Source organism: Myotis brandtii, unplaced genomic scaffold (genome assembly GCF_000412655.1).
Source record: "Myotis brandtii unplaced genomic scaffold, ASM41265v1 scaffold1979, whole genome shotgun sequence".
Taxonomy (NCBI): Eukaryota; Metazoa; Chordata; class Mammalia; order Chiroptera; family Vespertilionidae; genus Myotis; species Myotis brandtii.
In genome coordinates, this window is record NW_005357375.1 from 88,673 (window position 1) to 112,821 (window position 24,149).

General features: G+C 45.2%; 1 protein-coding gene across 2 annotated transcripts in view; it reads right to left on the reverse strand.

The window, feature by feature from the left end:
- Positions 1 to 2,665: 2,665 nt before the first annotated feature.
- BRINP2 (bone morphogenetic protein/retinoic acid inducible neural-specific 2) overlaps positions 2,666 to 24,149 on the reverse strand; it is a 54,803-nt gene continuing 33,319 nt past the window's right edge. The window contains exons 5-8 of one of the 2 annotated variants that reach the window (XM_005865187.2): positions 18,203 to 18,308; positions 15,439 to 15,675; positions 12,445 to 12,667; positions 2,666 to 10,829 (exon numbers count right to left, since the gene is read on the reverse strand). In XM_005865187.2, the coding sequence (XP_005865249.1) occupies positions 9,713 to 10,829; positions 12,445 to 12,667; positions 15,439 to 15,675; positions 18,203 to 18,308 (1,683 nt within the window). In that variant the 3' untranslated portion in view covers positions 2,666 to 9,712. The remainder of the gene's footprint in view (positions 10,830 to 12,444; positions 12,668 to 15,438; positions 15,676 to 18,202; positions 18,309 to 24,149) is intronic. The other variant, XM_005865186.2, reaches the window with a different exon arrangement.

Here is a 24,149-nt window from a genome sequence, read left to right on the forward strand (position 1 = left end):
GAGTACACAATTATGGTCTCATCTTAGATTATGGTAACACTTGGACCCTCTGTCATAATATTGCTAGGAGGAATATGGAATGCCTAACATTCCACAGAACCTCACATTGACCCATTTTATTGACAATGCCATGCTTATCAGCCCAGATGAGCAAGAAGTGGCAAGTATGTTTGTACCTTTGGCAAAACACATGTGCTCCAAAGAGTGGAGATGAAAGATTCAGAGCACCAGCTTATTAATGAACTTTTTAGGGATCCAGAGTACTGGAGAAAGCCAAAACATTCCATCCAAATTAAACAACAAAGTGTTGTCTCTTACACCTCCCATTACTAAGAAAGTAGCATAAATCTTAATAGCCTTTAAAGGTTTTGGAGGCAGCATATTCTGTACTTGGGAATATTGCTCTGTTTCATTTGCTGGGCAACTCTGAAGGCTCTGAGCTTTGAGTTATGTTCAGAGCAGGAAAGAGCTCAACAGACAGACCAGACTATGGTAAAGTGGTCTTGGCATTTGAGCCATATGACTCAGGAGACCCATATGGTACTAGAGGTATCTATGGTAGGAGAAGATAGTGCGTAGTTTATGGAAGACCCAATAGAAGAATCACAATGTAAACCTCTGGGGTTCTGGAGAAAAATCCCTGCCATCTACAATAGAGGACTATCGCCATCAAAAAGCAGTTACTGATGTGCTACTTGGCCCTGGTAAATACAGAGCTTCTGACCATGAGATACCAAGGGATTCTGTGAATACATTATCCATCATGAGCTGGGTTTGATCAAAGCCACCAAGTCATAAGGCGGGACCAGTCCTACAGCAATCCATTCTAAGATGGATATGGTACAGCTAAGGTTGGAACAAGCAGAGAAGGAGAAAATGCATAAGATAACCAAGCAGGTGACCCAGAACCCCCATGCCATCCATTCATGCTGCACTAGCGTATCCCCCACAGCTCACATTGGGGGCTTAATGGGAAGATCTTTATGACCAGATAAGAGAGAAATAAAAAGGCCTAGGTTCACTTATAAGGTGGCTTTAACGGACAATGATGAGGGGAAATCCTTCCAGCAGACAGAGTTTTGATGCTAGGTTCATCAGTTTTGTGTAGAAAGAGAGGTGGCTTGAGGTAAAAAAAAATATATATATATATATAGATGAACTCATGGGCAGTGGTGAATGGCATGATTGGTTGGTCAAGGCCCTGGAAGGAGAAATATTGGCAGATTAGAGACAAGGAGGTCTAGTAAAAAGACATGTGGATGGATCTATGGAAGTGGAAACATGAAGATTTTCAAACTGTATGTTAACGTTCAGCAGAAAACACCTACCATGGAAGAGCTACTGAACAACTAGGCAGAATGACTTGGCCAATTGGTGAAAAAGCCAATATCTGTCATTGGCCACTCTGGTGCCGGCCCAATGAGAGTGTGAACTAAATAGCCATGGCAGCCAGGATATGTTCTAATTTGTTAAGGCTGATTCAGTTACCACTGCTGTTGAATGGGCCTTGGAGGCAGCTAAAAACTTTGGAGATGGGCTATGAACAAACACCTGGATTATTAATTATTTTCACCTTTTCATCATTTTAGCTTTTGGATGCTTTTATGTATCCACAGATAATGCTGAGAGAGATATCTTTTTCTGTAGGCCAACCTGACTCGAGAGTAAAATAATTTTCTCAAGTGCTCCTGGTCAGAGCATAAAGGGGAAGTCCTCCTGGCCCCACAGGAGGCAGCAAGAGCAAGAATGAATCTTCACAGCAAGAGCAAGAAAGCATTGGTTGAGGTCGAGTCATTAAGAATAAAGGGAATAGTAAAACTACATTTGGAGATGAGTTGCTCCTGTATAAAAAATGTTCTAAGGAATCCACACCAAAAAACAATAACTGTTAGAACTAATAAAGCAAGTTTAGCGATTGTAGTTGTATACACAGTGAACAATCCAAAAATGAAATGAAGGAAACAATTCCATTTATAATACCATAAAAATAATAAAATACTTATAAATAAATTTAGCAAAAGTAGTGTGAAACTTTTAAGGCCAAAAACTACAAAACACCATTAAAAGAAATTAAAGATTTGAATGGAAAGATGTTCCATGTTTATGGATCAAAAGACATGGTTATGATGGCAGTACTCCCCAAATTGATGTACAGATTAAACACAATCCCTATCAAATCCCAGCTGCCTTTTTGTTTGCAGAAAATGGCAAGCTGAACCTTATATTCATATGCAAATACAAGAGGCCCAGAATAGCCATAACATCTTGATATGGAAAAACAAAGTTGGAGGATACATATTTCCTGATTTTAAAACTTATTACAAAGCTACAGTGATAAATACAGTGAGGTATTGTCATAATGAGAGACATATGGATACATCAAATCAAATTGAGAGTACAGATATCAAGCCATACAATTATTGTCAATTAATTTTTGATACATGTGCCAAGACAATTCCTTGGGGGAAGAAAAGTCTTTTCAACAAATGTGCTGGGACAACTGGATATCCACATGCAAAAGAATGAAGTTGGACCCCTGTCTCACACCATGCACAAAATTTAACTCAAAATGTATCAGAGGCCTAAATGTAAAAGCTGGGACTCTTAAAACTTTTTTAAAACTCTAAACTTTCTTCTTAGAGTTTCTTTCTTTTGCATTTCTAAAACACTTCCTTCTTAGAAGATAACATAGGCATGAATCTATGTGATATTAGGTTAGGCAGGAGATGTGTAGACAGGACACCAAAAGTAAGCAGCAAAAGAAAAAAAATAGACTTTATCAAAATTTTAAACTGTTGTGCTTCAAAAAACACTATCAAATAAGTGAAAAGAAAATCCACATAGTGGGAGAAAATATTTGTATTTGTAAATCATATGATGTTTATGCATCATATATATTGTATGATCACACTTATATGAAATGTTCAGAACAGGCCTCTCCATAGAGACAGCAAGTAGATTTAGTGGTTGCCAAGGACTGGGAGATAGGGAGGAATACAGAGAGATTGCTAATGGGCATAGGGTTTCCTTCTTGGGTGATGTAAATGTTCTGGAATTAGATAGTGGTGGTCGATGCACACCCTTTTGAATAAAAACTACTGAATTGTACACTTTAAAGTAAGGGTGAACTTTATGGTATATGAATCCTATCTTAATAAAGCTGCTATTTGATAAAGAAGAAGGAAGAAAGTGAAGGGCATTGACCCAGGAGGCCGGGTTTAGAATGTGAACATTAAGCTGAACCATCATCATGTCCTCGAATATGTGCCCAGATATATGCTCTTCTTAGAACATTTTCTCCACCTTTCTGCCTACCCAAGTCTTATACTTCTAATATAACTGGAATAAAAACTCTGCCTCCCTCATGTCTGTATCTAAAAAACGTATGGCTGTACTACGCCCTGGCTCCTCATCAAAGAATTCAACCAGGAGTTGACTGCAATCTGGAATTTGCTAAAAGTGCACTTAATATGCACTATTGGAAAGGGACAGTCTAATGGGCACATTAACTAGCCATTGGCTTAGGTACTCCAGGCTCGATCACAGTAATAAGTTACATCATCAGAAACAATGCGCTTGGGCCGCACGACCTAGCCAGCCACGGGCATTTTGGTGAGGAGTGATGTTATAATATTTTATTCTCTGCTTTTATAGAGGGCCTGTATAAAAATATCCATTTGAATGGCTTATCTAAGTCTGCCACAAAATTGTAATTGAAGACCTTTTCCATTATATTATCCAATGACCCTTCTGTAATGGCCCAGGCGATAAATGTCTCTTTGTTACCAGGAAGAGGTTTCTTCAGCAAGTGAATAACAAGGATATTTCTTTGCTTTTCCTTTGCTTCTCTTTCCTTCCCCTCCCTTTCCTTTTCCCCAAACATAGAAAGTATCTAATGCATTAAAAACAGCCCACACTTACTGAGCATGTACTGTGAACCTGTCGAGATCCTTTACATGTCTTTCCTTATTTGACCATCACAACATCCTATGCTATACACACTGCTATTGTCCCTCTTACACAGATGTGCAGACTGAGGCTGAAAAAGATTTGATGACATATCCCGCTTCTCCCAGTGTGTAAATGACAGAGATGGGATTTGAACCAAGGTAGCCTGACTCCATAAAGCATTCTAAGTCCAGCTTCTGTTTTCACTTAGCTGTACAGCTTCTTCCCTACCCAAGTTTCACTTTTTAAGTCATCTGCAAAAATTTTGAATTAAGGGAGTGTGCCTACTAAATACATGTGTGCTTTATTCCTCACATCTACTGGCTGAAAATGCTCAATAAATAACATTGATTGATTCATTCCTCTAAGTTCTGAGATCCTTGGAAGAATGACCCTCCATAAATTCCGGTGGCTATTTTTATTAATGATGCAAGGGTAGTAGTAATCATACAGGCTGAAGGGGAGGAGGACAGAGCTGAAAACAAAAGTGATTCATTTTATTTCTTCGATGAGGTGCCTGGAGGTGCAGTCTGAAGTCTGGGGCCTCTGGGTGCTTGCGCATTGCTGGTGTAAATTTAATCGTCTCGTCTGATGTGTGTTTCCACAGAGTGGCAGGTACTCCCTCTCCCACTTCTGAACAGATTTACTCTGATAGGCTTAGGGAAAAAAGACCTTTTACTCTGCCAGCATGATTTAGCTGGTCGGTGGGACCGCTCTGCTGTAAACGCATTCATAAGCAAGCTAGCTCTCAGTCACAGAATTTTGATTTGGTTGTTTCCTTTCTTTTCTCCCTTCTCTGTTTTTTTACCCTACTGGTACATAGAGGTCAGACACCTGGCTCCTAATTGGTTGAAAGATGAAAGGCCAGTAGAGCATCAAGATTTTCATAAGTGAGGTTCTCACCTCCTAGCCAGACATGATTAACCTTTCTGTTTCTCAACCCCCGTGCTTCTGGGAGGCTCCTGGTTTAGAGTGCTGATGCTGCAGGAAGCTAATAGGCAGACTCCCTAAGAAACTTGCCCCTGAAAATGTGGTCCACGTACCAGCAGCAGTAGCATCACTTGGGAGCTTGTTAGATGTGCAGAATCTGGGGCCTCACCCAGACCTGCTGAATCAGAATCTGCAGGTGAATCATATGCACGTTTAAGTCAGGAAGCACTCTTTTGAGACCATTGTACTCTCAAGAGGTGGAAGCAGCTCTGCTACTAAACAGACTTCCCATGGCAGCCCCTTGAGCATGCCTTAAACTGAATGCCTTGGTGCTGACATGGGTTTCAGGAGTTAGAAATAAGGGCACTGACCAGACAATAGTGTGTGACTTCAGTGGTGCTCTGCTGCCATCCTTGCACTTTTCTGCTCTCTGGGAAGGATGCACATGTTATATGTTAGTCTTTCCCTCCACTGAGATGTAAAACATCTGGACACCAGGGGTGTTGCTTCTATAGTTCTAGGAGGTTCACAGTAAGTGTCATTAGCGTCTCTTGCAGGGAGTGACTTTTCTGTGCATCATCAGTACTTTGTACATCTCTACTAGAGAATGTACCTCTCTGATTTGTGTATGCACCCCACCCACCACATTATATTGTGCAATTCTTCATGGCCCGGAAGCATGTTTCAAAGAGTGTTCAATACCCTACACTTTAGCCTAGTGCCTAGCACTTAAAACATGAATGAAGGAAAGTAGGAAGGAGGGAAGAAGAAAGAGAAGAAACAGGCTTGATGTTTGGAGAATTGAAGATATACATGTGTTTTGGAGAGTATAGAGCAAAAGTGTGCAGGGAGGTGAGTGTTCAGAAAGAGAAAAATCTTAAGGAGGTGGGCATGAAGTAGCTGGGTTACAGATAAGGGGACAGGTCAAGAATTAAGGTCACTTAAATATAAATGTGGAGCCTCTATGCAAATCCAGGTCTGTCCAACTTCCCAGACTGTCTCCTGGGTCATACTGCTTTTAAAGGGATAGTACCAGAAGGACCCCCAGTACCTGGGTAAAATATCCAACTCCCTCATACACAGGGGAGCAAACTGGGAGAAGTGGAATGACTTGCTCACGGGTGTAGAGATGGCTGGAGGCAGAACCAGAAGAAAGGTGTGTGTCTACAGTCAGTCACACTATCTGAATTTTCCACCTGTCCTTCCAGGCCAGGAGTGCCAGCCACAGCTTTGTCTTGGGTGGCTCCTTTGGTCCACATTCTCACTCCACTGCTAGAAGGAGTGAGAACTCTGTACAGCAGAACTTGCCTCATTCCCCTTCTCTGCCATGGCCTAGACTCCAGTCATACACTTGACATGCTAACTGCACCACCTAAGCCCTTTGGTGTTGGTGGTACCCAGATACCTCTAGCCTTCACAGGAAAGTTGTTACACAGATTTGTAAAGATATTCAAACTCTAATTGGTGATCTATAGAAAACATCAATAAATTAGAGGCAGGATGTTGTAATTAAAAAACATGTAGCTGATAGAGTCATCAGGAATCCAGTAAGGAGATCCAACCTGGATGGAAATATGTCTAGGCTGTGCTGAAAGCTTGTCCCGGGAGAAACTTCAGTCTTCTTCTATTGCCTGTTAGAGAAGCTGGTTACTTTTGCTAGAACCAATCCCAGGGAAAGATGTGAAGCTCTTCCCACCTCTAAGTAGTCCTCTTCTTCCCGGGAAATCGCCTTTCCTCCACCCTCACACTCCTAAGCCCCACACTGGGTGCCTGTCATCTCCCAACACCCAGATGTCATGTACTAGCGAGAGAGGTAGAGAAAAAAGCAGATTCAGTGCTATTACCAGCTCTGCTAATAGATACAACCTTGGGCAAGTTCTGTCACCTCTTCTTCCTCACATAAGAAATGAGTTGACTGAATGACCTCTAAAAACCTTCCAACTCCAAAAATTGCATCCTCTCTTTTGCCAGTGGGTTAACTTCTAAGATTTATTTCCTTCTAAGGGCATTTTCATTTTCATATGAAACATAATGGCAAAAAAGGAAGACCCCTCTTGTGCAAGAGAATAGACTTGCATGATGGAATTACAGACTTTGTCGATGATATTTGGGGGCAGGACATCACGTAGCAACGCATTCCATCTACACATAAGCCGGCTCTGCCCATCATGATGACTGTTTTCATATTTGTGAAAAGAAGCCAAGAACTGTATGTGAACTATTTGTGATACCCAGTATTTGAAACAGACTTCATTTATGTTTTTGGCTGTGTGAGCGTGAGTAGGCCTGCAGAGCATGGCATTATATTATTAGCAGCAGGCATTAAATATATTATTTAGTATTAGAGGTATTAGTCTCAAGCATTAGGACAGATTACATTTGATGTATTAGTTCTTTAGGGTGACAATTAAGGCTTGAATTCCTGATTGTTATAGCCAGTAACTGAACTGTGATTTGGCTCTTAATTCCACAGGGAGTTCACCAACATTGACAACCCACTATTAATTAGTGACAATTCTTTATTTGTGATTGTATCTGGGAATAGTTGTTTCCTATCATCTGGGTACTATAGACTTTGAAAGTGACAATTTTGACCAGTGGCATCCTTTTATTATTATGGCATTTCTTAGCCTAGCTTTTTTGAGAAATTCTATGCTGAACTCATGGTTTTAAGCGTTTAACAGCCCCTTCAGGAATCCTGTCCATTCTTTATTTCTTCCTTTTCTTCCATCTGCCTTCTAGAGCAGTCTTGGTACATCCACAGCCCTATTGATGAAGATGATCTGCTGGTTCCATATCCCACAGACAAAGAGCTTGAGACACACCCTCCCACCCCCAAGCAAGTAGTGGCTGAACTAGAAATAGGCAGTAACTGTTCGTCCCTAGTTCATCCATCACTCTGCATTCCCACCCTAGAAGACTTCAGGGAGTTGTGAAGAAAGAAATGCCCTAGGCTGCTTATCTGCCTGGGATTTCAGGTCCTCGTGAACAGAGAGATGGTTCAGGGATTAAATAAAATGCTGGATTCTTCTCTATGCAGTGACAAACATGGAAGCTCTTGGGCAGATAGACATGACCATCCTCTCATTGTCTCCCAGTTCATTTTGTACCAACTGAGATGTACCACAGGTACAGAATGAGGTACTTAGTATTTATGTGGTGACTTCCGCTTGGATAAAATGGGGGTTGTCATGCCTACACATTGTGCTCAGGGCATGTGGGGAACAGACAGAGAGACATGGTTCTTTAAAAGATTTGCTATGGAAAAAAAAAAAAGATTTGCTGTGAAGCGATTTCCATACCACCTGGGGAAGGCACTAAGGAGAGAAGAGGCACTGCCCTGTGTGGCGTATGTCAAACCTGCTTTTCAGGCTGGGAAGGTGGTGATCAGACCGAATGGAGGAAACTCATGCCAAGTCTGCATCTTTCCCAGTGTCCTCAAAGGGCGATCCCAGACTTTAAGATCCAGAGTGTGGAAAATTCTCCTGATGTCCGCAGCAGTGTAAGCAGAGGTGCCCCCTTTAGCCAGCATTTGCCCAGCATAAAGGCTGCAGTTCCCCTAAAGAGCAAAGACTTTTATTCTCCTGATCGTGTACAACCCGTGTTAGTCCTCACTCCTGGGAAAAGGGAGAGGGGCAGCCAGATTACCCGGGAGAATTCTGCCTTACTCCGTCTCATTCCAATCTTTATTCTCTCTCTCTCTCTCTCTCTCTCTCTCTCTCTCTCTCACACACACACACACACACACACACACACACACCTCACACCCAGTCAAGATAGACATGCATTCACTTGTGTATATACTAGTCAACCAGCTTCCCACACAGCAATATCCACCATCTAAGGACACCCACGTGTCACCCACAGAGCAATAAAAAAATCCAGGCAGCCCAGGAAACTATACTCTTTTTTCCTCTTTTCTCTCTCATTTTCCCCCTAATAAAGGTCTTTAAAAAATATATATTAAATCAGTTAAATTTTTTTACTCATATGTTCATGTGGCTGGAGCAGATTGACAAGGAAAACAATCACAAAATAAATATTTTTGTTTTTGTTTTTAAAAAAGAACATTTCCCTAGACATCATCTCTCTGACTGGACAGCTACTTTCTTGGACAGATTGGGGGCTGTAGGAAGGGAGCTCTGGCTGGACCAGGGGTGGGACGTGGAACAAGTCCGGCCCCAAAACTGGGGTAGCCCAGGAAGCCAGGGGACCAGGGAGGAGGGAGGAAGGTGAAGGGGGAGCAAGGCCACCTGCCCACACTGAGTGTCCTCAGTTGGTGTCACTTCCCCTGTTTCCTAAAGGAGCCGCCTGGAGGAGCAGTCAGCGTCCGGGAGGGCTCAGAGGAGGCAGAGTACAAAAAGTAGGAGCCAGTGTGGGAATCACGAAACACCAAGAAACCTGGTTAAAAAGAATACAAAAGTGACTCCGCAGAGGGGGAGCAGGAGCTTCCACCCCTCCCGTTTGTCCCCTCTTGCTTCCTTGAATGATAAGAATCACTTTTAAGGATTTGTTTGTTTCATGGTTTGGCTGGTTCTTTTTCTTAATCTCTCCCTTGGCTCCTCTCCTTCAACTGCATTCATTTTGGAAAGCACCGACTTTACAGACACAAGGCTGCTGAGTTGTAGCCTCCCCGAGGGAGCGCGCGCGCGCACACCCGCGGGGTGAGTGTGTGCATGTGCAGTGGCTGTTTCTTTCTCTCCTGCCTGTGTCAGTCCAATCCCCGAGGTCTCATCTGCTGGGTGCAGAGTCTCAAGGGAGCACCTTGTTGGCACCAAGGTGAGTGCCTGGATGCATGGATCCCCTCCCTGTCCGGCACTGAAGTGCCCCCCCATTAGCTACAGAGTTTGCCTGTCTCATACTCCACAGCATTTGGCAGCTTGGAATTGAAAGCCCTCAAGGAGGACTGGATCCTGCCCACCTCGTTGTTGGCCAGCTTGAGCCGGTGCCGGAGCAAGCAGGAGAAAAGGTCCAGCCGGACTTTGCCAGGTGGAGAAAGCTGGTTAACCCGGTCCCTAAGCTCTATGAGCTGCAAGAGGGCAGAGTCCTGGGAGCCTTGAGTGTATGGGTAATCCAACTGGAGAATTAAGTCCCGGATAGCATCTGGGTCAAAGGGCAGGCTGTAGCCGAAGACCTGCAAGGTGTTGATTTTCATGTAGCCCAAGTTCTTGGAGGGATCTGTCATCTCCAGGGGCTCATAGTAGATGGTCTCATTGGAGCTGTCATCCAGGGACTTGATTCGGCTCCGTAGGTAAACATGGACTGTCTCAAAGAAGGTCTTCCACCTGTTTCCCAAGGTGATCGTCCAGTTCTGGCACTGGGCAGCCGCGTCCACGTTAGTCCTTTCCCAGTCCGGGAAGTGGGCCTCGTTCACGGGCATGAACCAGCTCTCAGAGTGGCTGCCTCCAAAGGGGTTGACGTAGATGGCCATGACGGGCTCCAGGGTGCTGTTCTTGGTGAGGCAGATCTGCAGGGACAGGGCCAGCATCACATGCACCAGCCCAGGCTTGTACTTATTGCTCTTCAGGGTGAGCAGCATGCGCTTCCTCCAGGAGGGGTCAAACCAGCTGCCCAGGCGCATGTCGTTGCTGATGAAGATGGAGTGCACCTCGATGCGGCTGTCCCACTTCTGCAGCAGGTACTTCAGCTCCAGGTCCTGCAGATCTGTCTCCAGCCCCAGAAAGTTCTCCAGGGACTCAGCCACCTCTGGCCGGCACAGCCCTTGGACCAGCACGTAGCCCGGGTTGCAGCCCCCACAGCGTGTGCTGTTGTCCCGGGCACAGTGGGCACAGGCAGACCCTTCACCCAAGGCACATGGGATGGGGCCCTGGCAGGAAGATTGGTCATAGGGGCAGCTGCAGCTGTGGCTCTGCTCCAGGAAGGTGCCAGGGAAGGTGCTTTCTCCACAGTAGAGGAAGGACTGGATTCGGTTCCACCAGAAGGATAAGGACCTTTGGGAGAGGAGACAGAAATGAAGCAAGAGTCATAGGAAGCCACACACCGCCATCCTCCCTGAGGGTACCAGGACAGTGACCAGCAGACAGGGAAGGCGATCAGGAAATTAAAGGCCCACATTCTCTAAAAGATGGAAACCCTACTGACTAGGGCCTGGGACTCAGGTTCTGACAGATCTGCCCCAGAAATATTTGACATCAACCTTGAAGTGGAAGCCGCCAAGCTCATCCCTCCCAGGTACTGCCTCACTCCCTCACTCAAAAGCCTACAGAAGCTCTGCCCCATCTTTTGTGTCAAATCTGGCTTCCAGCCTCCTAAATAAGATCTTCTCACAGCCGGCTCTCCACTTTCAAACATCCTGCCGACTTCCTCCCCACTTCTTAGTCACTGTCCTTTGTGTTCCCTCTGCTTCTCTCACTCTTCCACCAAGAATAGGAATTTTCTAACATGGCTCCTTTAAAAAATTTCAGCTCTGTGATAATGCCTCCTCAAAGAGGTCTTCCGAGACTTCCCTTTCAGAAGAACCGCCCAGTCACTCTCTGTCTTGTCACCCTGTTTCTGTGAACCCACAGCAGTGATCAGGATCGGAAATTATTGTGTTCCTTTGGTGCTGACTTGTTCATGGACGGCTTCCTTGCAGATGCCGTGAGAGTAGGGACACTGTGTTATTCGCCAACGTGTTCTTAGGAGCTAGAATTGTTCCTGGTGCACGGTAAATATTTGATAATTATTTGTTGAAAAAGAAATGAATAGGTCTTAAAAACCCTTGCTGGCCTGCACTCCCCCTCCTCTTCCTTCTCACCTGTGCCTCGGGTAGAGTGGCACCTCTGGTTTGTTGTCAGGGCAGCTCCCTCTCCTGGAATGCCTGGCTCACATGCACCCGCCCTTCCATCTCCTGTACAGCCTGGCCACTCCTCCTTCCCCATGGTGGCTTTTCTCTCTGGCCTTTGCTAGACCATGTTTTTTCTTTACACTCCATGAGCATGAAGTGAAGGGGCTTTAAGTGGCTGCCACATAGCTGCAATTTTTCAGTCTTTATGTTTCTGTATATTTTTTCAGTCTTCCCAAATGTCCCCCACAGCTTAATCAAAGCACATGCAATGTGGACTTAATAAAAACTTGTTGAACAAATGAGTCAGTGAGCAGATGAATGAGTGAGTGCCTAAGATACAGCCCCACTCTGTCCCCGAGGACACAAGACCCCAGCTCTCTTTTCTCCTGTGACTCGGAGCAGTCACCTGTTCAAAATAATCCAGTGTGTGTAGTTCTCATCCCAAGCAATTGGTGTATGAGCTTTGACTCCCCCCTTTCTTTCCTAGAAGACTTATCAAAATGGAAATAAGTAAGAATAGGAGTATTATTAGGATAACATTTGATTCTACCATCATTTATATATAAAAGTCCAATTAGCCTCTCTTTTTTTCACTGGCTCACTTTAGGTACATCTCATAGTTGAGGATGACATATGAGTAGGTCAAGATAACAGGAGCATCTAAAAAGCCATATGTGTAGCTCCCTATTCCTGGGTCTCCCATGTTGGGCAGAGGGTCCTCCCTGGCCTTAGCTGTTGGGGAGGTGCCAAGCACTGGCTCTGGGGCCTGGGGTGCTCACCGCTCCTTGGGCAGACGGAAGCGAGGCTGCCGGTGGCAGCGTTTGCAGAGGTTGAAGAGCCGGCTGACGATCCGATGCATCTTCTTGAACAGCATTTTCAAGCTGGCTCCCAGCTGCTGGTAGCGGTGCTGGAGGCCAGCGTCCATGGCCCAGAACTGGGAGATGGTTGTGGAGTTCAGGAACCTGTCGTCAGGCAGCCTTTTCAGCAGGGTTTGGAATTCCTCTGTGGGCAAGGACACAGGCAGGGCTGAGGGGGTCCATGCACACCCCCAGAGGGGCAGGTGGGTGCTCCCCAGCCCTTCAGAGTCACTGCATACAGAAGAGGCTTCGCAGCCATTCTTCTCCCAGACCCTTTATTTATGTATTTTTCAATAGCTTTATAGAGAAGTAATTAATATACCATAAAATATGGCTTCAGGATTCTTTCCCATCCTTCCTGTCCTTAATATGCTTCTCAATTTCAAGACAGATCTCTGTCATCCCCAAGGGGCCAATGGCCTTGGGACATATCCCTTTTCCCCTTTCTACTCCTTGTAAGTCATTCACAGCGCAGTCTGAGGCCAATCTTCAAAGACACCACAGCACCCTTATGGAAAATGCGGCACTCTTAAGGGTGAACAGCCCTTTCAAGCTGGCTCCCCACTGCTGGTAGCAGTGCTGGAGGCTGGTGTCCATGGCCCAGAACTGACTAACCAATGGGACACAGAGAGGATAGAGCACCAGCTGAGAAATCTTCCTGAAAGCCTTTCAGTCTCTGAGACCAGCCACCCTCTCCCTATCCTTTTTTTAATTTTTTTAAAATGTATTTTATTGATTTTTTACAGAGAGGAAGGGAGAGAGATAGAGAGTTAGAAACATCAATGATGAGAGAGAAACATCGATCAGCTGCCTCCTGCACGCCCCCTACTGGGGATGTGCCCGCAACCAAGGTACATGCCCTTGACAGGAATCGAACCTGGGACCCTTCAGTCCGCAGGCCAACGCTCTATCCACTGAGCCAATCCAGTTAGGGCCTTTTATTTTTATTTTTTTTACTCTGGGATATATTTCCTTTTTTTGAGCTTCCACTCTTGGTCAGATACCCATTTTATTTTTATTTTTTATTTTTTTTACTCTGGGATATACTTCCTTTTTTTGAGCTTCCACTCTTGGTCAGATACCCATTCTTTCCTGTAGCTAATCCAGAAGCAATGTGCTTTCTGGTTCTCAGCTCCTACTGCCAGTCTGAGATGTTCTCCGGGCTTCCTGGTCACATCATGCTTTCTGAATTCATGCTCAGGGATCTGTCCACATCTGCTTTAATGGGACCTGCAGCCACCAGTCTCCTGATGGAGATCCATAGAGTCCTTGTTTACTCAGCAGCAGCAACTCATGGCGGTGAAAGCCCAAAGTCATTTCCTGCACACTTAAAAGTTACGGAACAGCTATCCCCAGTAGCCTATAGCAACTGGGGTTGGAAGACTGGGGTGGGATGTTCTTAGCTGCTAAATGCCTTGCCTAGAACTTGGAATGACAGGGGCCTCAGCTCATTCTGACTTCTCAAGCATCTGGTTCTGCATCCCCTGCAGAGAAGTGGAGAATCACTCCTGTAGTGAAACATAACTATCATGTGCATCATTCTGTTTAATGAAACATTTAACCTACAAAGGGGTATGGAGAATAGCAGGAAAAGTTCCCATGTGCCCACTACCTAGCATTTGGCCCTTTGCCATGTTGGTTTCAGATTTTTTTTAAAGGAAGTAAGACAAATAAATATACTTGAATACCCCAAACTTCCCCACTTCTCCATCGAGATGTGGGCACTCTCTTGGATGTTTTCTTTATCGTTATCACATATTTTTATGTGTTCTACAAGTGTATTTATCTATAAAAATATTAAATATTCACTAGCATGTTCTTCAACTCCATATAAATAGTATTAAATGTGTATTATATTTAATAGATTATTATATTATAGCATTATATATAAATATGTGTATATCTCTTCCTCTTGCTGGTTTATCTAACATTATGCTTTTGAAATATATCCAAATAACTAGCATTCATTAGTATTGAAATGTATGAATAGAATTGTGCAGAGTTCTTTTTACATTAATTTTATCTCAATTATCCCTTTTAAGCCTTCTATCCAACTGTCATTATCACTTTCTGTCTAATAGATGAGGAAACCAAAGCATTGAGAAGCCGTGTAGCCAATATAAGGTCATAGAGCTGGACAGCAACAGAGTGCATTAGTCTGTTTGGGCTGCTACAACAAAATACCACCGACTAGGTGATTTATAAACCACTGAAACTTATTTCTCACAGTTCTAGATGCTGGAAGTCCGAGATTGGGGTTGCAGTATGACCAGGTTCTAGTGAAAGCCCTCTTTAGGGCTGCAGATGGCTGACTTCTCACTGTGTCCTCACATGGTGGAAAGGGTTAGAAATCTCTCTGGGTCTCCTTTATAAGGGCACTAATCCCATTCATGACCTAATCATTCCCCAAAGTCTCACCTCCTAATACCATCACTGAGTGCATTAGATTTTCAACATATGAATTTTAGGGTACACAGACTATAACACAAAGCAAGGATGCACAACCAAGTCCTTCAGAATCTAGGTCTCAAGGTTACATTGATATTAGTTATGCCTAGCATGTCTGGGTCTCCTAGAACTTTTCTATTCACTTTACTCATTCAGCAAACATTTATTGTGCACCTTATTTGCAGGCACTGTTCTAGGCACCGTGGAACCTATAGCATACAAAACAGACAGAGCCTATGCCTCCCTTATATTTCATTAGCTTACTAAGTCCTTCAAACACATCTCTTTGGTACGTAGTATGCCCATTTGCATATAGAACAGAAAGAAATGACTTGAGACTCAGAGTGGTGATAGAACCTGCTTGAGGTGGCTGAGCCAGGATCCAAGTTGAGTTCCCATGATCTTGCCCCGCACCTTACATCCACCTCCCATTAACAGGAAGGACACCTGGGACTGGTGACTGCTCACCTGACTCCTCAAACTGCCGGTTGTGAGTGGCCCAGGAGTCCTGGATCTGCAGCAGGCTGTCCTCCATGGCCTGGATGTCCGCATCAGGACAGTTGCACTCAGGGAAGGTAGGGCTGCACTGGCACCAGCAGTCATTCTCCTTGCAAATGAGCTCGCCCTCAGAGCTGCATGTAATGTAGCTCAGCGCTGCAGCCACGAAGCGCTCACGCAGGTACTCAGGCAGCAGCACCTGCAGGCCTAGGGAAAGGACATGTCAGGAAATTGCCAGGCGGAACCAGTGGGGCTCAGTTTCCCTCACCCCAGGCTGCAGGAGGCCCAGCTAGGGTTCTGCTTCCTTGTGCATCCTGGGCCCAAGAACAGTCACCCCAGGGCCTGATCCTGCTGAGCTGGTTGGGAGAGAGCTTTGCTGCTGCCCCAGTGACAGATGGGGGAGGATCTGAAAATGCAAATGAGGATCATCAAAGCCCAAGGCTTAGTGGAACCCCTTATATCAGCCAAATTGAGAGCGTGCACATCATATGAACGGGCTTATTGGCTACCCATCAGCATTTCTAGGATGGAAACAGGAAGATGTTTCAGATAAAAGAAGAGCTTACAGCTCTCATGGGGGAGGAATCAAGCCTTGATGGGCTTTTTGCTTTGTCTCTGATAACCATCCTGTTTCTAGCTTCACTGAGATTAGCAGCAGGCATCCTAAGATGTTACTGAATGCTGATCCTTCTGGGCCTCCCACCCCAGTCCCAAGGATGGAAGAGGTTGCCCTGGTTAGGAGGCAGGGACAGGTATTGTGGGTATATAGTGGCCAGGCACTACCCCAAGTACTTTCCATATACAATTGCAAGTAACAGTTGTGATCATACTAAGCCTCTTAGAGGTGAGGAAATCCAAGCCCAGTGACCACGGTGACCAGCCCAAATCACAGTAACTAGTAAAGTCTGCTTGGTGTCAGACGCTGCCCTTGTCCCACCAGGACTGGCTGCCCCATCTCAATGTAATTTAACTCTTGAGGAGATTCGAAAATAGGATGGTGGTAAATACCCAAGATCAGTCAGGCCTGGATACATGCAAATGGCTCTCAGCTCTCTTCTAATTAGCATCTTCTGATCTTGGCTGTAATCCACTGACGCTTCAGTTTCCCCACCCATCTGTGGTGGGTATTCGTTTACCAGTCGTAGCAGAAGATACCCCTAGTTGGTTTCAAGCCACACAGAGTGGCTGTTGGAAGCATATCAAGGGATGAGTGAGGGACAGGCATGCCTTGGGACACAGCCTGAGCTTGTTCAAGGTCAGACCTGCAGGAGGCTCCCCCGCTAGGGACACTGTGAGATCCTGTGTCGGGAGGGTGAGGGACATGGGGACTTATGTATATGATGTACCCCTTTTCTCAAATGTCTGCCAGCTCTTTATTTTCACACCCTTGACCTTGTCCTTGGCAGGCAATCAGAGAGCCCAAAGTATATATCCCAGTCTCAGCAATTCAAAATATGTTAGAATTGCAGCTGCAGTGGATGTTTAGTGTTTTTGTCTAAGGCCTCCCTCCCATTCTGAACTGCTCCCGAATTTTCCTTTCTTGATGTTGTGCCTGTAGGGGCCTTAGAACTGCGCTCCCCACACTCCCTGTCCATAGGCATGCTCTCAACACCCACCCCTCTGCAAGTCCATTCCTTTCACCTCTCCTATCACCTCCCTCTGCCTCACCATAACATTTCCCACTGCTATAAAATAAGTGCCCGGAGCAATGTCTGCATGAGTGATGGGCTATAAAATTAAATGGCATAAACTATTCCAAATGAACCACCAGACATTCTGAACTTCCCTCATTGCTAATTTCCAGACACCAACCCAGCCCACCCAGAGATGTAGGAGAAGAGAGATGCTAACTGCCTTAGGTGCCAGCTAAGGAGTCTTTTACTCCTCTTTATTATTTATTCCTTGATTCCTAAAGCATTTATGGGTTGCATCCAGCTTAGGTTGCCTGGAATTTGTAATCGTAGATCCTGGGTGAGGGCTATTGATTTTATAATACAGAGACAATAATATCTTAAGCAGAGTCCAATTCAGTTAGGCCTTAAGAAAAATGAACTTTTCCCACTACCAAACAGCTCTGACTCAGTTTGCGTGCCTAGGGGACAGACAGCAGGAGTGATGCCGCCCATCTCCAACCTCCTGACCTAGTGGAGCTCCCTTTCCTCTGGCGTTCCCGTTTTCCTGCTTGCTGCTCTGTCTTCAGTTGAGGATCCCATTCCTCTCACACTCTCCTCCTAGCTTTGATCTCCCATGGAAGATCACTGACTAATAACAGAAAGCAGGGCACTACTTTCAGGGTAACCAGTGGTCCCACAGTTTGTATAGTTCTTAATTGAGCTAGAGATGGTGGCCCCATAACCATTCTGCAAAGGCCAGCTGTTTCCAGTGTGTTCTCAGGACAAAGCAGAGGCTTCTTTGGACAAGAAAGGAGATCGCTGAACGAGGTCAAGGCATATAAAGATGGATGCGTTGTTGCTGTAGGACAGTGACAGCATTTTTGGATTTGGGGTGTTGAGTGGTATAAGCATTGGTCTTGGGTGTGGGGCAAATCATGTCAGAAGTTTTCTCAAATGAATGATGGAAAGTTGTTAACTACCAATCCCAGAACTCTCGGTCATTCTTGTCTTAAAAGGGGGTGAGCAAATGGGCAGGGCCGGCAGGACTTTTCCCTGCTCCCTGGGGATCCACACCTTTTACCAGGTGGGAGGAGTGTGAACACCATCCCTGTGCAGCTTACCGAGTAACTGCACTCTGTTCTCCGGACTTTGCACCAGGACTGAGCTGACCGAGTCCAGATTGTCGTAGTTGCTGCAGCCCAGAGGGCCGGTCCTGGTCTCCGTGACCTAGAGCAGGAAGGGCAGAGCGTGGGTTTACATAACAAGGGGAGACTCCCTTTGCCCTTCTCTCTCCAGTCATCCATCTCAGGCTCTGTGTCCTGTCCTGACTAGCCAAAGGAATGGCATGTGTTCCCCCACCCCCAGAGCATAACACCACTTTTCTTCTTTGTCCTAAGATAGTGACTATCTGTGGGGCATGGTTGGAAGCAACAGTTCTACACAGAGGCAGTCTTTCAGAGGGAGCCAGAAAGCATTTGTGTCGGGGAAGAGAAAATTCAACATAGGCAGAGGAAGCTGGATCTTTAAGCTGGACCCTCCCCTCCCTGGAGGGAGACAGGAGACCAGATGTGGACGCCGTCAGCCTGCTTGTGAGCCCAGATGTAGCCAATCACTGTGGTGCTGACAGGCTTGACGGATCCCTAAGATGAAAAGCACTAGAGAAATATGAGTTATGAGTATTATTATTAGTATTAAACATTTAAGTCCCACCTCGGCACTGAGGAAGTCCTTAGAGAAAATCAGCCATGGGCTTACTGCATATTTTACTAAGTATATTAAATATACATAAAGTCTTATAGCCATGTAATATTCCAAAACATCAGAGCCATTTTAAAATATTATAAAGTTGGCCTATCAGTTTTTCCCTGATGTTTAAAGTATAAGATGAAAAATGAGGAGCTTTAAATGCACTGAAATAATTATGTAATAAGAACGATGGGGACCTGAGGCCCTTTCTTCTCAGAATCTCCGAAGGCTTTTCCCACAATCAATCAACCAATGAACTAGTATTTATTGAGCAGCCACCATTTCAATTCCATGCAGTTCATCAAATATTCATAGTGTGCCTTTCCCGAAGTTCTTCCACGAAGTCTGCCCTGATACCTCTCACCCCCTCTCTGAGCTCTGGGCACCTCTGCTCAGCAGCAGGCAGGCAGGCCACCCTATTCCATCCTTTGCTGTGAATATTTCATAATGTCTGGGTCCTCCACACACCAAAGGCTCCACTAAGTAAGCTCATATTGTCAGCAGCTGTTAACACAGTGCCTGGCACATACCGGGTACTCAGTAAATTAGAGAATTTATGAGTGATAGGTTTCAGGCTTTAAGGGGAAGAGGGGTGAGCACAAAGATATACACATTATATACTATATCGTCCAGGAGATTACAATCAACTACCCTCCTCCAAGTCCTCATCTATACCTGTAGTGGGGGCTAGGTATATATACAACTGACTGATACACATTCAAGTCTAGCAGAAGCAGTGTGTCATGGCTACTGAGGAAAGCATAGTTTTAAACAAAGAGAAAACAAGGGAAGAAGTAGCAGAGAAGAAACCAACCGAGTTGGACCTTAAAGATAAGTAGAAAGTGGACAGGAAGAGAAGGGAGGGAAAGGTACTCTGAGAAAAAGAAGGGGCAACATGATGTAATACATATGGGTTCAAAAGTGCATATTTCTAGCTCTCTGCTGGTTACCATGTGAATACCAAAGTATAAGCAACATGCTTAAAGGGAATTTTGCATACTTAGGCTTAAATATATATATTTAAGAAATATATATGTATATATAAATATATATATATCAGAGTAATCAAGTGAGAGCTGGTATGATAATGACTTGAAATACAGTGGGGTGAGAGACAGGAGAGATATTTGTAACTTAAAGTAGTCAAGGAAGGCTTTATGGAGAAGGTGAGCCAGAGCCAGACTTTGGTCTTGAAGGATGAGTAGGGGTGGGATGGAATGGGGAGGGAACTGAGAGAAAAGGAGGTACCTGCAAAGACCAAGGGGCAAGGATAGACACAGTACATGAATGGGACACAAGACCAGACAAGGTAGGAACAACAGTTTTCCAAGTTCATATTCCAATATCATTCTTTTTCACCTTCACAGTAACTCTCTGAGATAAATCTCAGTACTGTCACTCTCCAAAGGAGGACCCCAAGGTTCCACACTGTTGAGTAGCCCAAACAGGATTTTAACTCTTGAGTCCCCAGACTCCAGTTTGGTGCCCTTGTGTCTCCTGTGAGAGCATGTCAACAGACAGCAGAAAATAGAGTTAAACCCCTTTAGATGACATCAATGTTAAAAACAATTACTTTAAACAGCATCTTTTAGTGATTTGCCTTCTTCTCCGAATGTGAACCTGGGGCAAAACAAACTGTATAGCCTTGAAATTGGAGGACCCTTATATTATAAATTAGGAAGCCAAGGCCAGTGAGCTTAAATGACTTATTCAAGGTAACACAGCTAGTCACCTGCTGGGCTAGGATTCATCCAACTTAATTATTCATTCACTTATTTTTTTCATTTAACAAATATTCAAGGAGCAATCAGAACTCACAGTGTGTAAGCCCCAATCACTGCCACAAGGATGCATAGACAAGTGGAAACATGCTTCCATAATCCCCAAGTTCTGGCTGATATACATGGGCCTGTGTCCCTCAATAGGTGGGCACTAAGGGCTGCATTGGGTGAGTGAGTGAGTGAGTGAGTGAGTGAGCGAGCGGTGAGTTGCCAGACTGAACTGGAAGGCTGAACATTGCCTTATATCAAGTGAAATTTTCTTTATCCATATGGTATGAGAATCCCTGTAAGAAGAGCCATGGCTAAGGACTAGCTCACCTGTTCTGGAGAAGCCTGCCCCTAATGGAATGGCTTGGGTTGAAGGGCTGGGTAGGATGGTGGGTGTGGTATTTGGAAGACCTACCCCTCCCCAACTCCAGGCAAGCTGGCATCACGCTGTCACACAGTTCTGCACTGGATTTTCTATCCACCCACCACTGAGCTGGTCCATTCACCAGCATCAGGTCTAGGCAGAGAGGGAGCTACACACTTCATGTAGGAACAGGATGACTCCCAAGGAGGAAAACCTAGAACAGCCACCTTCCTGTCCTTAGTCCCACCAGTAAGCCTTCCTCCCTACCACCCATCCATCTGCCTTCCCACCATCCTGTTAGCATTCTGGGCTGCCTCGGATGGTCTTTCTGACCTTCACTTTGCTATTAACAAAGGTAATTTCCACAGAGGACAATCAGCTAGGTAATTCATTGAGCGAGTGTGAGTAGCTTCACTTTATTAATTGTGGCACAAGGATAGGAATGAGGAAGTGACAATGACCATGATCTCCAAGTTCATTTCCTGTTAGAGGGAATGATCAGGCCTGCTCTCCAAGAGGGAGGAAGGCTCACTATGATTTTACTAGATCCCAAAGTCACTGCTCTTCCCACTGCTATTCTGCTCTGAGTCACCTCTGTCCTCCCTAGACAAGTGAGGAGGAGGAGAGAGGGCGTTGGAGAGGGTGCTCTTGCAGACAGTGCCTAAGCATGGACTTGATAAGCAGGATGGCCTAATGCCCCCTCCCCCCAGTGATGGAGTCCCAGAGTCTGCAGAGTTGGTCCAGAGAGCCCTGTGCCTCTCTCTGTAGAAGAGGCAGGCAGCTCGAGCAGATTATAAAGAGGGCCCACAGAGGTAATGGAAAGTGCAGTTCACTCAGGCGCACACGTTCAGAGTGTCTCAGATAAGCTTTCAGAAAGGGGAAATAATTGTGTGCTAATTGGTCTGTTGACAGAGACCAGCCTGCCATCAGAACGCCCTGATGGATCTCAGGTTCATTAGCACATCCAGTTTTTCATATATACCATTCTAGCCGCCTACTCTCCTCCCCTTGCCCTTCACTTCCGGCTGCTCTTGTCCTACCAGATAGGACACCTGCCGAGCTGAGAGTGAGTAAAATGGGCTTCTAATTGTGAGCAGTGGGGCTGCTTGGGAGAGCAGGGCCGATGCCAAGTGTGCCGAAAAGATCTGCAAACTGAATCGAAGGCTGCTGCTGTGAGCAATTTGTACAAAGCCCTCCTGGGATGCTTTGTGAGAACCACTTCCTTTTGCCATCTCGGGATCCACCTGAACTTTGTGTGGGCTCCGGAGCACCTCGAGCCACCCCCCGCCAAGTCCTTCCTCAGCCTTTGATTAAATAGAGGGTGAGTTGCAACTGAGGAACAGGCCCCCTCCCCTCCTTCATGCCTCTGATCCCATCCTGACACTTATGGGCAGGATGGATATGCAGTCAGCCCTTTATAGTTTACAAAGTGTTTTCATGTGAACTATATCATTTGGTGTCACTCCAGCCAAGAGTCAGGGGTTATATTCACAATATTTGTGGCAGGAAGGACAGGGTATGCCAAAGTAGGGTTCTGGAAGCCTCCTGAGGTGCATTAGCCCTTTGGTTACTAGCAGGGGGGCATCTGGAGTGTTCAGGGGAGGGTGAGATGGTTAGGGTGGCACACGGGGTTGTGGTGAATACCGTTTATCAGCCAGGATGGAAGTGTTTTAATATTTTAGTAACTATGTAGCCATAGCAACTGAATATAAGCCTGGGTCTAGGTAAGTCAAATCGTTGGTAACTCCATATCAAGGAACTCAGTGACTCCTCAAGGTCATAAAGATAGGAAGCATCTAGGCTGAAACCCAATCCCAAATCTCACTTGAGTAAGTTTCTTTCTCACTAAACCATGCAGCCCACTGTCACCTATTGAGCATTTGATTGGCCTTACTATGCCAGATACTGTGAAGGGACCCAGAACTGTGTGCACTCCGCAGTCCCTACTCTAAGCCATCTTGTCATGATGGGTGTGGGAGACAGAGATGGGCATGTAAACAGCTGTAGTATAATGTGCCACGCCCAATAGTAGAGGTGTGTGCTGATCAGGGTCCACCTTGCTCTCAGAGGAACATGTTGGATAATCAAAAGGGACCACCATCTTTGGAAGCCTGTTTTTGGAACATCTCCGTTCACACATAAAATGTGAGATGATTATTCAGCTTCCACTGCGATGACTGACCTGAAGTTTTCCTGTTGAGGAGCACAGTGGATTCTCCCATGGAATGTAATTCAGAGAACCATGAGAAAACAGAGATCATACAGTGTTTTTCTCCCATCTTCCCTCCTCCAAGTCCTTATCCATACATAACTTAGTGATGTCTAGAGACCTTTGTGACCTGTCCAAGGTCACTGCTAAACTAAGGAGCAAAGGGAGATGTTGGCATCCCTTCCCCTGGCTCTGCTCACCTTAAAGTGTTGACCTGCCCATTTTTGTCCTGACATAAAAGTGTTCCACCAGAGACCATTACTCATCACCTAAAATGTGGCCAGCTCTGTACTCCTACTGGGAACCAAAGATGTGTAAGAACCAGTCCCTCCCACAATGACCTTAAAATCTCAGAGATCATGATGTTAGCTAGCAATTATAGTTGAACTAATAAGCCCCATAGAAGAGTCATGTGCTTGAAACACTGAAGACGGGCATTTAACTACCTTGTGAGTCAGGAAAGGCTTCATAAAAGAGTTACCTTTTTGAGCTGATCAAAGAAGGGTGAGGAAGAGCCACTCAGGTGAACAGACAAGCTTTGTAAGCAAACCAAACAGCAGATGCCAGGGGAGGAGACATAGAACATGGTATATTTGGATAAAGACTGGTAATTAGATAGGATTGGTTACATGATATAAACGGTAAGTGAAGGGCTGGGGGGAAACGGGTCCAGAAGAATGTAAAAGGATGGTTTGGAGATGAAACTAAAAAGACAGTGGGGATAGCACTTCAATGGCCTTATAGTTTTGTTAAGAAGAAGAGGAATTATCCCTTTTCAACCTCCAGTTGTGCTATTGCTCATGCTTTCTATAGATTTTCTTATTTGATCTTCACAGAAATCCTTCAAGGTAGAAATTATTCTAATTGCTCAACAGTTTTAGGATGAGAAGACTGAGGTTCAGAGAAGTTTTGTAACTTGTTCAAAGCCTGGCAGACTCTTGGGTTCCAGCCCATGTTTTTTCCATTGACTTACAATGCAA